We start from the raw sequence: 14,504 nt of genomic DNA on the forward strand, positions 1-14,504 counted from the left end.
TTTTGGGCTTAGTCTTTTATAGCCAGCAATTGGTACTAGATATGTGTGTAAAACGCTTGTTTGGACTTTTGTGTGATCATCTACATGGAAATTGAAACTTCAAATACACCTATCGTAATAGCTTACAAAGGTTATGCTTTCAAAGGGATCAGTTACCTTTTTGCTTTTGTGTTGATAGTAAATGAAGATCTGAAGGCTGTTTAACTGCTTTGGCAGCTAAATATTCTGATTCTTCTCCATATTTGAACTGGAATAGCAAATTGCACCAAATTCTCCACAGCAGATGAATATTTTCTCTGTAAGCCAGCAGATATATTTTTTAAAAAATTAAAGCTGCCTTGTCCTTTATTGGCTAATGTATATATGAAATTTCAGCTTATAATTTATGTTTCAGGGAAATTGTTATTCCTTCTAATACTAATGTCAATTAATGAACTAAAAAAATCTTCAGACTGCAAGTAAAAGTCTTGTTTTGGAATATGAGACTGAATTTTATTCTTGCTGGTGATCACGATACTGGTATAGCCCCAGTTTAATTCCATGATTTCAGATTAGACATTTGGGATTTTTATTAAGTAACAATGAACTTAATTACCTCATATTTCTGTAAATTAATAATGTGATTTGCAGTTACATTTACATTTACATGTGTGATTATAAATTACTGTTTAACCTGAATTTAACCTTCATGTAGCCAGGGAAATCTGATTAATCTAGTTCAGTTTCTGAAAAATCTCGGGTGGTTTTAAAATGATCCAGAGTGATGCAATGCTTGCAGTCGTTGTCACATTAAAATATACAAAATTCTATTAAGATATGCTCCTGCTTTAAAATTTTGTTTAAAGCAGTAAAGACCAATTTTGCAAGTGGAATTTACTCTAGATTGGAAAACAGCTGGTGGATGAAAGCTCCATTTGTCTTCTATCTGATTAAATTTTAAAGAGATCTCTTTGCTTTACTCCAATCAATAACTTGAACTGTTGCAGTAAGCAGCATTGGAATTATTATCACCAAGCTTTATTCAAAGGTGTTGCAGAATGTTTTGAATTAAATATAACTGGGAATGGATTGAAATCCAGAGGTCTATGTATCATGAACTACTGTTCATAGATAGAGCTACTACAACATTTATTCTGTTTTATGCCAAATGAGTTTGTAACACTGAAGAAGGGGAAACTCAGTACGCAGAAAACATTTGTACTTTGAATTACTATCAAAGCTAAGATAGAATTTGATCTCAGGAAGTAAAAGCAAATAATGACCTGCCTGCTTCTGAAAACTGCATGCTGGAAGTCTTTTTGTTTTTATCTTACTGTCGTTCTCTTCAGCCCTAGTCTACAGCTTCACTATGCTGCTCTATACTCTCATTACCATGGAGATAAAGCGTRCAGCAAATTCTACTGATTCTGTGACTATAGGGATTTAGACTACCATTAATAGCACATAAAATATGATACTTGTTCCTCTTTGCACTTGGTAGTAAGCTGATAAAAAAATAGCCATTTTTAGCTGCAGTTTATTTTTAAGATACTTCATTATTGGGAACTGAAAAGGACTGATGCTTGTTCCCAAGAGATTATATAGCTAGAGTAAGAAAACTGGAAAAGTTCAACCCTACTACACAGCTAATGCATTAAAATTGCTTATGCTTGGGTCCTGGCATTTCTCAGAGTACATTAGAGGTTCTTTCTTCAAACTATCACTGGGACCATTAAAAAAAATCAATAAGGGAAATTTAAGATTATACTTCAAAACATTTGAAATTCCAGGAATGATGAAGTTGAAATTACAAGTACAATCATTATATGGTCTTTGAGCCAACTGTACTACAAAGTACTCTTCAACTGCATAACTTTATGCTTTTAGACAAGGAGAAATTTTTGTGCAGTTATTCTGGAGTTTTTATATACCGATATATGTGGCATCTGACTGTTTCTTCAGAGTTTTAAACTGACATTCTTGATGACAGCGTAGGTGTATTAAGTTAAGCTCTTGTGCAGTCCGCTCTTTTCTCTTCGAAACATAGGGTTTAATCATATAGATTTAGCCTGAACCATCGGGGTCAGCTCTTCCTTCAGGGAAACTACAGTTGAAGGAAATCCTCGGAAATCCAGTCTTTCCCAGTTCCCGTGTTATGTAGAGGGCGCAGTAGTTGAAGCGTGACCACCTAAAAGCCACTTAAGAGGTTAAGACGYGCTTGTCTTCTCTGTCATTCTGGCTCGTTCCCGCGGTCTGCCACGGCGGCAGGGGGACGGGAGGACCTGCGTCCCCCCTACCTAGCCCTGTGGGCAGAGTTGCCGAACCCAACCCAAGGAATTAATTTTGTGTAATAAAAAGCAGCCTCGTGGTTAGACACACGCCCAGGATGCGGGCGCGGGAATCGGCGCGGCCTCCGWGCTTGCTCTGGCGCTCCCGTTTGGTAAGCGTGACCAGGAACGCGCGTCGTTCCTTATTCCAGAGCGTTCAGGCCTGAGCTCGACGGTGAGTATTTAACGCCATGGCCCAAGCTTCAAGTCAAACGTGTACTTCAGAAAYGAGCATGCTGCACAGACCTGCGTATAATTGGAATCTGTGTAGATGTAAGTAATCTGTGTGCAGATTACTGGCTGCAAGTGGGCTCTGAATTGAAAAGGATCATGAGGTTACTGGGTCAATCCTATTTGCCAGAGCACTTTAAGGTGCTGTTTCCTACTGAAATCTATTTTTTAAACAAACATGAAATAAGCTTACTAACCTGTTTAGTCCTTGAGCTGATAAAAACATTTTTGAGGTTTGTTTAATAAAAAGGAATCTAGATTTTCTATTCTTTCGGCATTACAAAAAAAATATAGAAATAGGCCAGATCAGACTGTAGAGAAAGGAAAAAAATGGGAACAGAATAGAGAGGGTAAACCTAGGCTGAGAGATGAGGTCACCGATAGATGATTCACGGCTAATGGGTTGCCTGGATGATCCTCTAATATTGCTCCCCGCATGAAAGTTAATAACCGAGGCTGAGTACAGAGTCTGCAATCACCTGGAATAATTTTCCATAGGTCAGTGTAGTTTGGGGAACATGRCTGAAAAAGTCGTATGACACTGAGWATTAGATTTTAAATTTGAAATACAGCTTTCTCCGTAGTCCAGCACTTGCAATCGTTTGGTACTTTTAATGAAATGCTTTTTAAAAATGCATCGATTTCATCACAGTAACTATTGCAGTATGAATGTAAAATATCTACATTTTTTGCATTTATATCACCATAATTACTGCAGCACATATAAAATTAAAACTTCAACAACACACATACACAAACACAAAATGCAAATACAATATTTAATGTCCTGCAATTTTTAAGTTAAAGAAATGTATTTTGTAAATTTTATAAGTTTTAAGGTTTAAGATAATTTAATAAAAGGCGAGGATATTAATTTCATCTTCTTTATATTTCAGGCTATGCGAAGTGCTTAATCTTGATCCTAGGCATGTTCTGATTGCAGAAGTAATCTTCACAAATATCGGAGGGGCTGCCACAGCTGTTGGGGATCCTCCAAATGTGATTATTGTTTCAAAGCATGAGCTGAGGAAGGAGGTATGTGTAGTATTGTAAGATGTTCTGGTACTAAAATTAAATACAGATGTTGATTTATGCAATGCGAGATCTTTTCTTCCCCAGGCATCCACGTAAACACAACACAATCCGCTTGTTCTGCCACATTATTTCTTTTTCGGTGGGACAATCAGACAGAACAGAGTGATTTTTTGGGGGGGAGGGAGGAAACTGTGAGGAAAAATAGACTTTATGATATGGACTGAGAATAACGCTTTTCTTCCATTGATTTTGGAGGCATTCCTTGTCAATAGTAAAATGAAGCAAAGCAAAGGCAGGATATGAACAAAAGGTAGCAAAGTGAGAAAAGAGAAACAGATGTGTTTGGATGAAAATCCAAACTTTTCTTTTCTTTCTTTTTTTACAGTAGTTCTTCTCTCAAAAGTGAAATATACTGAGAACACTCATTCCTTTTTAGAGCTCATAAGACAGAACTAACTTTGGACATTTTTGAAGCGTTTGCATGCACACAGACCGTAGGAGGTGGCAGGCGCACAGCGAGAGGTGGCATTGCCTTCTGCAGCACCTGTCACAYGCAACTCAGATGCCAGCTGAGACCTTGCCATTAGCCCACCTGGATGAAGGGTGAGAGGAGAACAGCGGTTCCTCCCGTGTAGCACAGGCCTCAGCTGGCTCTTAGCTCCTGCCAACGTTTTGGTAGCCCCAGAGTATACTGAGACACCGGATTCGGGGGGAGCTGCCACTTGCACCCTTTTCCCATGCTTTTCCCATGACGCTCATCACCGAACAGGAGGGCGGCTTTTGGGCGCCTGGCAAGTCCCTTCCCACCTCTGGCACTGTCGGTCGGTCCTTCTGTACGTTGTCTGTCTCCGATGCTCTGGGGAGCTCGGGGGGCTGTGCCCAGGCGGCGAGCGGCAGCCCCTCCCGGGGTGGCGGGAGCTGCTGGTCTCCTGCCCCTTCCCAGGGCTGTGCCAGCAACCATCGGCAAGGCGGCGTGTGCAGCCGTRTAATGGGCCAGTTTGCAAGGACACCGCACACGTGTTTTCTGTTTTGGCCAGGTTTTATGAATCCCAAGTGATTCCTCAAAGGATGCCACGAATAACTTTAAAGAAATTCCGTGTAGTGTACAGATGAGTGCAACAATAGCTGGGCAAATGTAATATAAAGTGTAAATAAATATGAAAAATGTAAACATAAATGTAACAGCTGTGAAATGTAAAATAAATTCTAGATTTTTTTTTAATTGGAGACACTTATGTTACTGTTGTGCCATGAAATGATCTCTCTTAACTAATCAAATATTCTCAAAAGGAATTAAGTAAAATGTCTTTGAAAGTTCATAGTATAAATCCTATTAAATGTTTACTTTCAAAATATTTGAAAGGTGCTATTATCACAGTTTAGCTGGATGATGACTTTGGTGACTGTAATATTCCTGGGTGATGGTTTTGATGGTTAAATTTTACATTTGTGAACATAAAAGCTATGCAACTATTTCAACCTTCTTTTCAAAAGAGATTAATTAGCACCTACCACACAGGTCATTTTCCTAAATACTCAGAAAATCATAATCCTTGTAGAACCTTTAGAAGTGAGTATAAACAAGGGAAGCAATTAAGCAATCAAACTGAAAAAAATAATTTTACATTTTTCTTAAATGAGATGCTGATAGTTTTAGGAGGACTCAGATGTATAAATACTCTAGCAAATGTGGCATATTAGCAGATTCASTCTTTGAAACAAGCATAACAAGTTTCCAAACATTCTCAGTCTTTGGATTTTTTTTGGATCTCTGTTGCATCAGTGGGAGAAAGATGTGAGCAGATGGATCAGCGTCAACACAGTGCTGCACCACTTCTAACTTTTTATTCCTATGGTCTCATCACTTACATCTGTATATGTAAATAAAAGACAGTCAAAGACATATCCTTGGTTCTGAAGCTAAGTGGCATGGACTGCCTTATGTCCTCACTGCTTAGGGCTCCCCTCCTCTCGAGTAGACTTGTCTCGGAGGGAGATTTTTGGAGGAGGTGGGTAAAGCCAAGGGTGAAGGCAGGGAGGGGGCTTGTACATTTGCCCTCTCAGAGTCTACACCGCTGAACCAACAGCTCGCTTCCTAGTGTTGTCCAGCTRCTCTTTTATTCAAAAGAAACGCAGCCTTTCTTGCCTTATTTCTGAGACTAGTTCTGGCAAAAGCTGCTGTGAGGAAGCTTTGTCTGATCAAACTCAAATTTGTATCTAGAGTGTATGGAAAGTTTATACTGTATTTGTACCAAGCAAAATTTATTCTTTTTTTTTATTTTCCACCTTAAAATATTTCAGAACTAAAAATTCTTGAATGTGATCACTTATTTTAATAGCTTTCTGGAAACAGCACTACATGTGTTATTGTATATTATCACTATGTTTCCTACAGAAAATAGCTGTTTTTTCCTCTTTTTATTATCATGGACAGGCTTTTCACATTCTAGAGAATTTTTCTCCTTGATATTTTCATTGAAATTCCTTTTTGTATCATCTTACATTTCTTTTTCAGTACTATTTACATACAACTAAGTATAGAAGTGTTTGGACAACTGCCTCTATAGGAGGCTGGTAGTGTATAGCGCAGTGAAGGCGTTTGCTTTTCCTATTTTAGCAGGTTCCATCAGAAGGCAAATCTTACCAGTCTTTCTGAACTTCCCTGTTGTACGCTGGCCTCTAAAAGCAGCCTAGTGGGACATTATGCAAGTCTAAATTTTCTTGGRAAACCTTTGTTTGTTAAATCAAAATAAAATGAAGTGTAGACATGTTGCTTTGAGTTCTTGTTATTGGATAGCCCATGTTATTGAATTATAGTGTGAGAAATGCTTTACTATTTATTTACAGTAGTGCTAGAGGGATATTTTCTTCCCTAGGTTCTGGGAGAAACTCATGCCACATTAAAAAAAAAATTGTGAAAGGTACATTTGAGTAAAAATTTTTTTGTTACAGCTTATTCATTAAAAGGTACAGATAAACTCGTTTATTTGTCTTGAGTTGCAAATGATGCCAAAATATTTTTTTCTTTGTAGCAGTGTTTAATTTATAGTGCCAACATTTTCTCTCCCATCATACTTGGAATCAGCGGAACATTTGCATAACAGTAGAGGAAGATTTGCTTGTTCTTAGGTTAGAATGGGGAAAATTCTTACAAAATAGCATTTATGTTGCAATATTAGGCAAGGAAAACACTGAAAATAAGAGAATTCATTAAGAGCAAATGGAAAATTAAGTCAGTGAATACAATAATTTGTCCATGTTCTTTACTTTTTATTACCGTCAGAGTACTGTTATTGGATTGCCATTGTTATCAAGCAGTATTTTTGTCTTGAAGAGATCTGTACTTCTGATTTTCCATTTTTATACACACAGTATGGCACATTTTGAACTAATTATTGCTTTCAGAAAGGCCTTAATACTCGAGATCTTTCCAAATATCTACAATCAGATATTTGAAAGTCAGAAGTTACTTGGGCCTTAAACTTATAGACTGTGATTACAAGATCTTTAGGGAAGGGATGGTGAGTAGGTCTCAAAAATGATGGAACGTACTGGGATTAGCTTGATATATCCTAGAAAAAAAACAGATGCATAGATGGGATGGGCTTTTGCAGTGCACTGCCCATTTGGCTTTTGAACACATCCTGTATACGTCAGATTCAATAGGTGGGCATAGACCGCATGTATAACGTGCTGAGCAGAGCAGAGTAGTTTTGTGAAGGCCCACTGTGCATGTACTACAGTTAGCATTTTAATTGCATGTGCCTAGTAAGGTGGAGTCTCCCAAGTGTGTCAGATTTACTATATGTATGCTGCAGTTTATGCACTGTTTGCTGAGGATTTTTGGATATCCGGCAGCCCACTCACAGTTATTCCTGCCATTTAATTGGAATTTACAGGCAAATGAAGAGGCATGTTGTGCTTTCCAGAGACTTTCAGTCTTCATGCTGAAATTTGCCATGATGCAGTATTAGCTGGTTATATCCTATGAAAAATCTTGGTATGAACAGTTTATGAATAAAATTAGATAACATTGAAAAATGGAGGAGAGAAGGTACTATATGTGATTCTGTAAAGGCATTTTAAGCACCGCCAGATTGTGAAATAGATTCCAGTAATTTACTGGGCTATTTTTGTTGAGTTTTCTGCATACAAGCTCTGTAAAATTTTTAATCAATTTGTAAAACTCTTGTTCATTTTGTCAATATTTCATTGATTCCTTTTCTCAAGAAATATGAAATCCTAGATAATGAATACAAAATAAAATCTATGATTTTATGGCTGATTTCACAGACTTTTCCCAGCCTATGCATGTAGTAATCACTAAAGAATATAGTACAGGACAAAAAAAGAGGGTTCATAAGTGTCTCAGATAAGCATTAACATCATGTAAATGTGTTAGACCACCAGCGCTTTCTGGCTCATTGACATTATGTGCGGTTCCTCCTTCTGAGACAACATGGCTCATAGTCACTTCAGTTCAGGTAGAAAGGGATGTCTAAGCCAACGTAGCAACAACAAATTATTCTAGTTCCTCCTCATTTTATTACYTTTAAAAATTAAATAAAGGACATTCTAACTAGAAATACAGCATTTGCTGCTCTCTGAATTGTTGTGCTTAACTGTAATTTTTTCTTTTTCTTTGCTCTAAAATGGCAGATTTATTCTGGAGAAGTTTGAATTACTAGAAGTTAATTTCACATCTCCATGAATAGTCAAAAAAATCTTCCAGAGACCAGGAAGATGGAACAATAATAATTTAGGAAAACTAAAATGACAYTTCCTCTCAATATGAAATTGATATATTTGATTTAGCATTTAAAACCACAAACCAGGCAGAAATACCCATTCTCTTTCAGCTTTAGACCTGTAGGCATGGGAGCCTTTAGGCTGTTGTCTTGCTAAAACAAAATCTTTAGATTTTTTTGTCATCTGGGGAACYGGAGAAATTTAACACAATCAGCATAGCCTCAAGTAAGGGACATTTTCAGCATGGTATTATATTTTCTTGATGGATTGAAATCTCCTGGAAGAGAAGTATTTCTTGCCTATTGTGCATGTCAATTCTACTTCAGTCTATTGTGTAAGAAAGAGAAAATCTTTATGAAAATGACATTTTGTTGAATGCAGCAGACGTGGAGCACTTTAATGTGTTTGTATAACGTTGAATCCTGGCCTCAACAGTGTAGGCAGTCAGTGCAGATGACTCATGAGGTAAAAAAATGTGGTCCGTAGTCACATAGGGAACATGTTTGCTGTGTGCAGATGTTGCATGCCCTTACCAGGGTGTGGGAAATGGAGCAGGAGCAACAGATGAAGTAACTGTGCTGCTTCCTTGGGGTCCTCCACTGCATCATTTGTGTAGGTCGTACTACATAAACCCTCTGTAATAGAGCAGAGGGATCAGGAGAGAGCCTGAGGATCTCTGTCAACGTCATGTCTCTGCTGGAGTAACACAGCGGTGCATTGCTCCTTCCAGTGGGGCACTCCATCCTCCTCGTCCTATTCTCTTTACTCTTTCCTGCTTTCCTCTTTGGAAAATAGGAATGTTATCTCAAAGTCCTTCAGAAATTGCCAGTTGATAATTAGTTCCTTGATAATAGACGTGTGAAAGCTGCCTGCTCACTCCCTAAAAGCGTAGTGTGTGCTGAAGAACAGCTGGAGCATCACACGTAGAGCTAAATGTGCAGGCCAAAGCATCAGAGCGAAGTCAGTTGTCCCATGAGTCCTCCTAACAGAGGCAGAGCAGTGATTGTACTTTTCAGTCCTTAGCTTTCTGATGGCTACGGGGTGCAAGTCATCCATGGCCAGTGATCATTAGGATCCATTTTCACTCACTGACTCTTGTAGACCACTGCAAGGAGGAAATGAGGAGAAAAGCCAAGAGGAAGGAACTGGAAGAGAATTGAATCCAGCCTTATACTATCACAGGCAATACTATCACACAAGTTCTTTCCTCAAATAAGCATGCTCCATGTTAAAAAATGATTTATTTCAGCTAAATTGGAAAGCTGTTCTGCARTTGTAGCATGGTAGCCTGTTTTATTTTTTCCTCAAGGATCTCAAAAATAAGATCAAGGAGATGGTATTATGAAGTCTAACAAGATCTTGAATCTCAGCCCAGTTACACTCTTTGAAAAGGTTGGGTAAGTTCCTGGGTAGGATGCCAGAAGAGAAGTAGAGATTTTTTTCTCTTGTGACAATGTCCACAAACCACTCTTAAGGCTCATCTAAATCAGCCCTTATGCCATGAAGCTATGTTAATCCTCATTTTTAAGAGTACTGTGATCTTCATCTCCATTCAATTCCTTTCAACTGTCAGTTAAACCTTATTAACCTCAGCATTTTAGTTTGTCTTCCTGAGTGATGTGATTTTCCTTTTCGTAGAGAAATCAGTTTTGTGGGTTTCAAGTGTCACATTTCCTGTGCTGTAATTTTGTTTGAGAAGTTTCGGCATTGCAACACTTCGGTAACACAGAGGCATTGTTTCTCTTCAAAATTGGTGTGATCTTCAAAATTTAGAGGCAAGCAAGTTTGTATATCTGCACTTATTTGCCATAARCCATCTCCTGAAGTTTATGTTCTATTAATATATGAAGTGCACATTAATATCTTAAGCTCCAGAGTCTCCAGTGATTCTTCAGGTTCCTATTTCTCGTTTTTATTTCCTGTGGTAGCAATCAGCTTTACGTCTGAGTATCTCTACAGAGAATTCCTATAAGCATATTCTGCCTGATAGCTGGCTTATTCTTTTYTGACAAAGGTACATTACTGTCAACCTAAAAAAAAAAGCTCACGTGCACCTCACTTTTTAAGACGAGATGAGAAGCAAAAGTATTTTTCCTCATTCTGGTAATTCTAGGTTGAGTATATTCTGASCAGCTCTAATGACTTTACTGCTCCTTAGCCAGCTGTTTGCCGGTCATTCTGCTTTTCAGAGGACAAARTTTTTTCCAGACAGATTTAGGTACTGTTGTTCTGGCTGCTGTTGCTTCAGTGTTTTCACAGCTCAATTCCTTTCAGCTTCCTAGCTCTCTTCAGATCATTTTAGAGACCAGAAGAAATTGAATGCTTATTTCTCGTACTTCTAGAACTGTRTAACAGCACATTCCAATACTCTAGCAACTTCCAGGCAAAGGCCAGGTCACTTTGGTTTTCAGGATTCTTATTTTTCTGGCTTCTTGGGTAGCATTCTTTCTCTCTTTTTGTTCTTTTTGCCATAATCTTAGAGGTAGCCTGTATATAAATCAGACTAATTGTSCACATTAAATGTCTGTAATTAAGGAAATGTGTAAGGGGCATATGCACTTTCTGCATTTTGCTGGCAGAGCTTACAAACATTGATCTTTTGTTAGTAGAATTTTATTTTTTTCTTTCATGGCTATTCATAAGTTTCCTAGTTTGTGAATGCTGATTTCAACCTCCCTAAAAATACCTAATATAGGTCTGAATCTTGTCTTGATGCCTCTAATACGTATCCAGGTCAATCTTTGTGAACATTTATAAAACTGATCTGTATAGTCTTGTTCTGCAGAGGTGTCAGATGTTTGACGGGCTGACCTGTAAAGTAGGCAAACTGAACAAAAATATATTATTTTCTTTTATGATAACATGTTTTTCCTCTGTATTTTAAAATAAGCTTGTTCCAATTCCTAAAGATTCTTCTCTCTAATGCATATAAGATATGCAGTATCTGGGTTATAATGAAAAGTCAGTAAATGAACAGGTATGCAGAATTTAAGCTTTCAGTGGCTGGAGAGCAGAAGAGGTAAGGAACCTACTATTAAATGCCAACTCAGTATGATTTTCTTTAGCCCACGTAGCAGAAACCTCTATTTTAATTCTAATCCCAGTTCTGCCTATTTATGTTTTAGATTTATTTAATTGTGCCTGTCTGCAACCTATGAATTTTTTTGTGAAAGAACACTTGATCTGGCTATGAATATGTTCTTTATGACTTTAATCAGTGTGTTTTGTCACATGTATTATTTTAGTATGCCCTACAGTGCTATAGAGAAACATTTTTTCCTCTATTGAATCTGAGACATTTCAGCTGAGACATTTCCACATAAATTATTTTAGTGGGAGGCAGTATAGAAGAACACATGTATTTCAGGCAGTAAGTCCCCAATAACCTTAACATGCAGAAGGTAAGTAGCAGCTGATGTCGAATGGGAAGCTGGCCTAGCGGTCCTTCTACCACCTCTGCTACCTGTAGGTACCATACAAATATTTGGTGAACTACAGGTCATATATAGAAGAGTCACACAGAGGCCCTATGATTTTCTAGTGTCTTAAGAAGTCAGTAGAAACTTTAAGAACTCAGTCTGGACAACTTGAGTTATCCAATGCTTTGCTCATATTTCTTCCAACCATGACAAAGCTGCTGTGTAGGGATCACAGCTCAGAGAACCTCTGCTGTCAGCATATACAGCAGCTCCTTGCAACCAGGGCTGGATCCCCCTTGAGTCTGATGATGGGCAGACTGCTTCAGAAAATCCCAACCCAAAGGTTAACCTTGATTCACTGCAGAATGTGTGACAGAGAATTATGGAATAATTTAGTTGAAAGGTGCCCCGAAGATTGTCCAGTCTAGCCTCCTGCTCAAAGCATGGCTAACTTCAAAGTAAGATCAGTTGTCACTGTTAATTTTTATTATTTAAAACAATAGCTTTTTAATATAGTCAGTTTAACATTTTTGAGAACCCTTTCATGAAAGTTTTTGTGCAAAATGTAAAAAAAAAAGTGTCAATCTTTAAATAGGCAGAATAATAAACAGACTATTGACGTATAATATCTTTGTTGTAGAAAAATGTTAGAGAATTCAGAATTTAGAAGAAATGCTGCTTCTGATAGAATTGTTGTAAAAATCCACGTTGCTAGCAGTTTGCAACAAAAGCTACTTACTAAAGTTGAATTATTTCTGTGGTTTAAGGTGATTTAAAATGAATTTAAAATGATCTAAGTAATTAAAGTGAGATTTAATGTTTCAGTTTAGTTTTTCTCATGTTTTGGAAACACTAAATATATTTTAGAATAACTCATAATGCTATTTTTGAGTTTTCTGAATTAAATTGAAATGTGTTTGGTCTCTCTGAAATATGATGCACTTGGAATTTATGTTATTGCTTTATACCTATTATTGATTGGTAAAGTGTGTATCGTTGAATACTTTTCCCTGTAGGTAATATAGGAAAATAACTGATTTTTAATGTAGATTTTCATTTTTATTTCAGGGATTGGATTTCGCAGCCTTCACAGGGCATATGTTTGTTGGCATTTGCCTTGTTGTTCTGGTCTCCTTTCCTTTTCTCAGACTTCTTTACTGGAACAAAAAGCTTTACAATAAGGAGCCAAGTGAAATTGTTGGTGAGTTTGAGCATAGAAACATTTTCTTGAGTTGAACATGTTAAATACAAACTAACTATTGTCTGCTATAATGCTGTCCTCAGATGGAAGCACCTGCTCCCATTCAGACTCTGAATATTTATTTTTTTATAAATAACTTAGAGTTGATTTTTTAATCATGATTTTTTTTCTGACTTTTAGATTTTTTTTTTCTATTGCTAAGATGTGTTGTTGACACAGATTATTAAATACTTTACAGTATTTGAAGGGATATTTTGCATCCTTTATAGCCATAGGCTTGAATCCCAGGATGTTCTGTATTGCCATAATTAATGTCGGGTTGAGGTACTAAGTCTACAGCTTAGCTTTAGAAATATCTAAAATTTCCCAGGTTCTTATGGCAGTTGTAATGCACTGAGGCATCTTCTTGCTGCTTGTTTTCTCTGACTGAACCCTATCAGCAGTTCTTTCTTTGTCTGTAGTTAGTGAAGGACTTTTCCTCAAGAGAAGAGAACTTTTCAAGTTCTTTCCAGCTTGCCTTTGTGATTCTTCCAACCCTACCTTTCTCTGGTATATAATTTCCATGATTCAGTTAGATTCAAGCTATTCTGTTTCTCTCTTGGCTTGCTCACCTCAGTAGTCCCTAGAAGGAAGCCTTGATAAAGCTGTTTCCACTAGCCTTTTCAATGTTTGTTAAGTATGTTGGTCTCTCTTCTCTTAGTGCTTTCACTCCTTTCTGTTCAGAGGTTTTGAAATTTTCATCATTGAAAAGCTTCTATTTCAGTGGTGAAGCTCAGTAATAACTCATGTCCCCAATCTCTTTATGAGCTAAGAAACAATCCACAAAGTATGATGTATCTTGTTTGATTTCATAGAAGGCTGTGTACAATGATAACTAAGTAAAACTGTCTCTTCCCAGGAATGATGGTTGTTCATTTTTGGCCACTGGAGACTTGGGATCCAGGCTTTCACTGACCATACAGCAGATGCTTTAATGTGCTGTATAAAACCTTTGAACCAGTGTACATGGAGTCTGTTTAGTAGGAGGAAGAGAGCATTCAATATAGTTGATATAAAAGTTGCTGCCATGAGAACCTAGTTGTTTACTCCTTTTTTTTTTTTTTTTTTTTTTTTTTTTTTTTTTTTTTTTTTTTTTTCAATAGAAGATCTAGGGGGGGAAATAGGTCATTCATTTGACTGTATGTGCACACCTGCAGTGTGCACCAAAGCTGAATGAGTAATTGTGAATGAGCCTTGGCTTCCTGTGTAAGCTGTTGTGATCACAAGGTGGGAAAGGAAGAGTCAGATACCAGAATAGAGAGACACTCAAGGTTTTTGGGGGGTTAAATAGTGTAGATTTAATAAAGGACTTGCATTCCAAATTGCATGGGGAGCCCTGGGAACCATGCAGAGAGGTCACTGATGGAAGGCTGCTGTATACATGGGTCGAACACCCAGGTGGGACTAAACTTGTTTTAAGGGCCCCTTAAATTTACTGGAACTATTTCCTTATCTCAGCTGTGCTAACCTTAAGTAGCTACTGGCTGGGAAGCAGCTAGACATTGTTGACAAAATGGAATATGC

At 37.5% G+C, this 14,504-nt stretch overlaps 1 protein-coding gene across 1 annotated transcript in view; it reads left to right on the forward strand.

Moving 5' to 3' along the window:
• The window catches only part of OCA2 (OCA2 melanosomal transmembrane protein), a 182,074-nt gene that overhangs the window by 61,294 nt on the left and 106,276 nt on the right, over positions 1–14,504 (forward strand). Inside the window, exons 13-14 of the mRNA XM_085321451.1 lie at positions 3,434–3,572; positions 12,809–12,941. Of these exons, the coding sequence (XP_085177577.1) occupies positions 3,434–3,572; positions 12,809–12,941 (272 nt within the window). The remainder of the gene's footprint in view (positions 1–3,433; positions 3,573–12,808; positions 12,942–14,504) is intronic.

The sequence above is a fragment of the Rhea americana genome, unplaced genomic scaffold (assembly GCF_003343005.1).
Source record: "Rhea americana isolate MKP2758 unplaced genomic scaffold, rheAme1 scaffold_7, whole genome shotgun sequence".
Lineage (NCBI taxonomy): Eukaryota > Metazoa > Chordata > Aves > Rheiformes > Rheidae > Rhea > Rhea americana.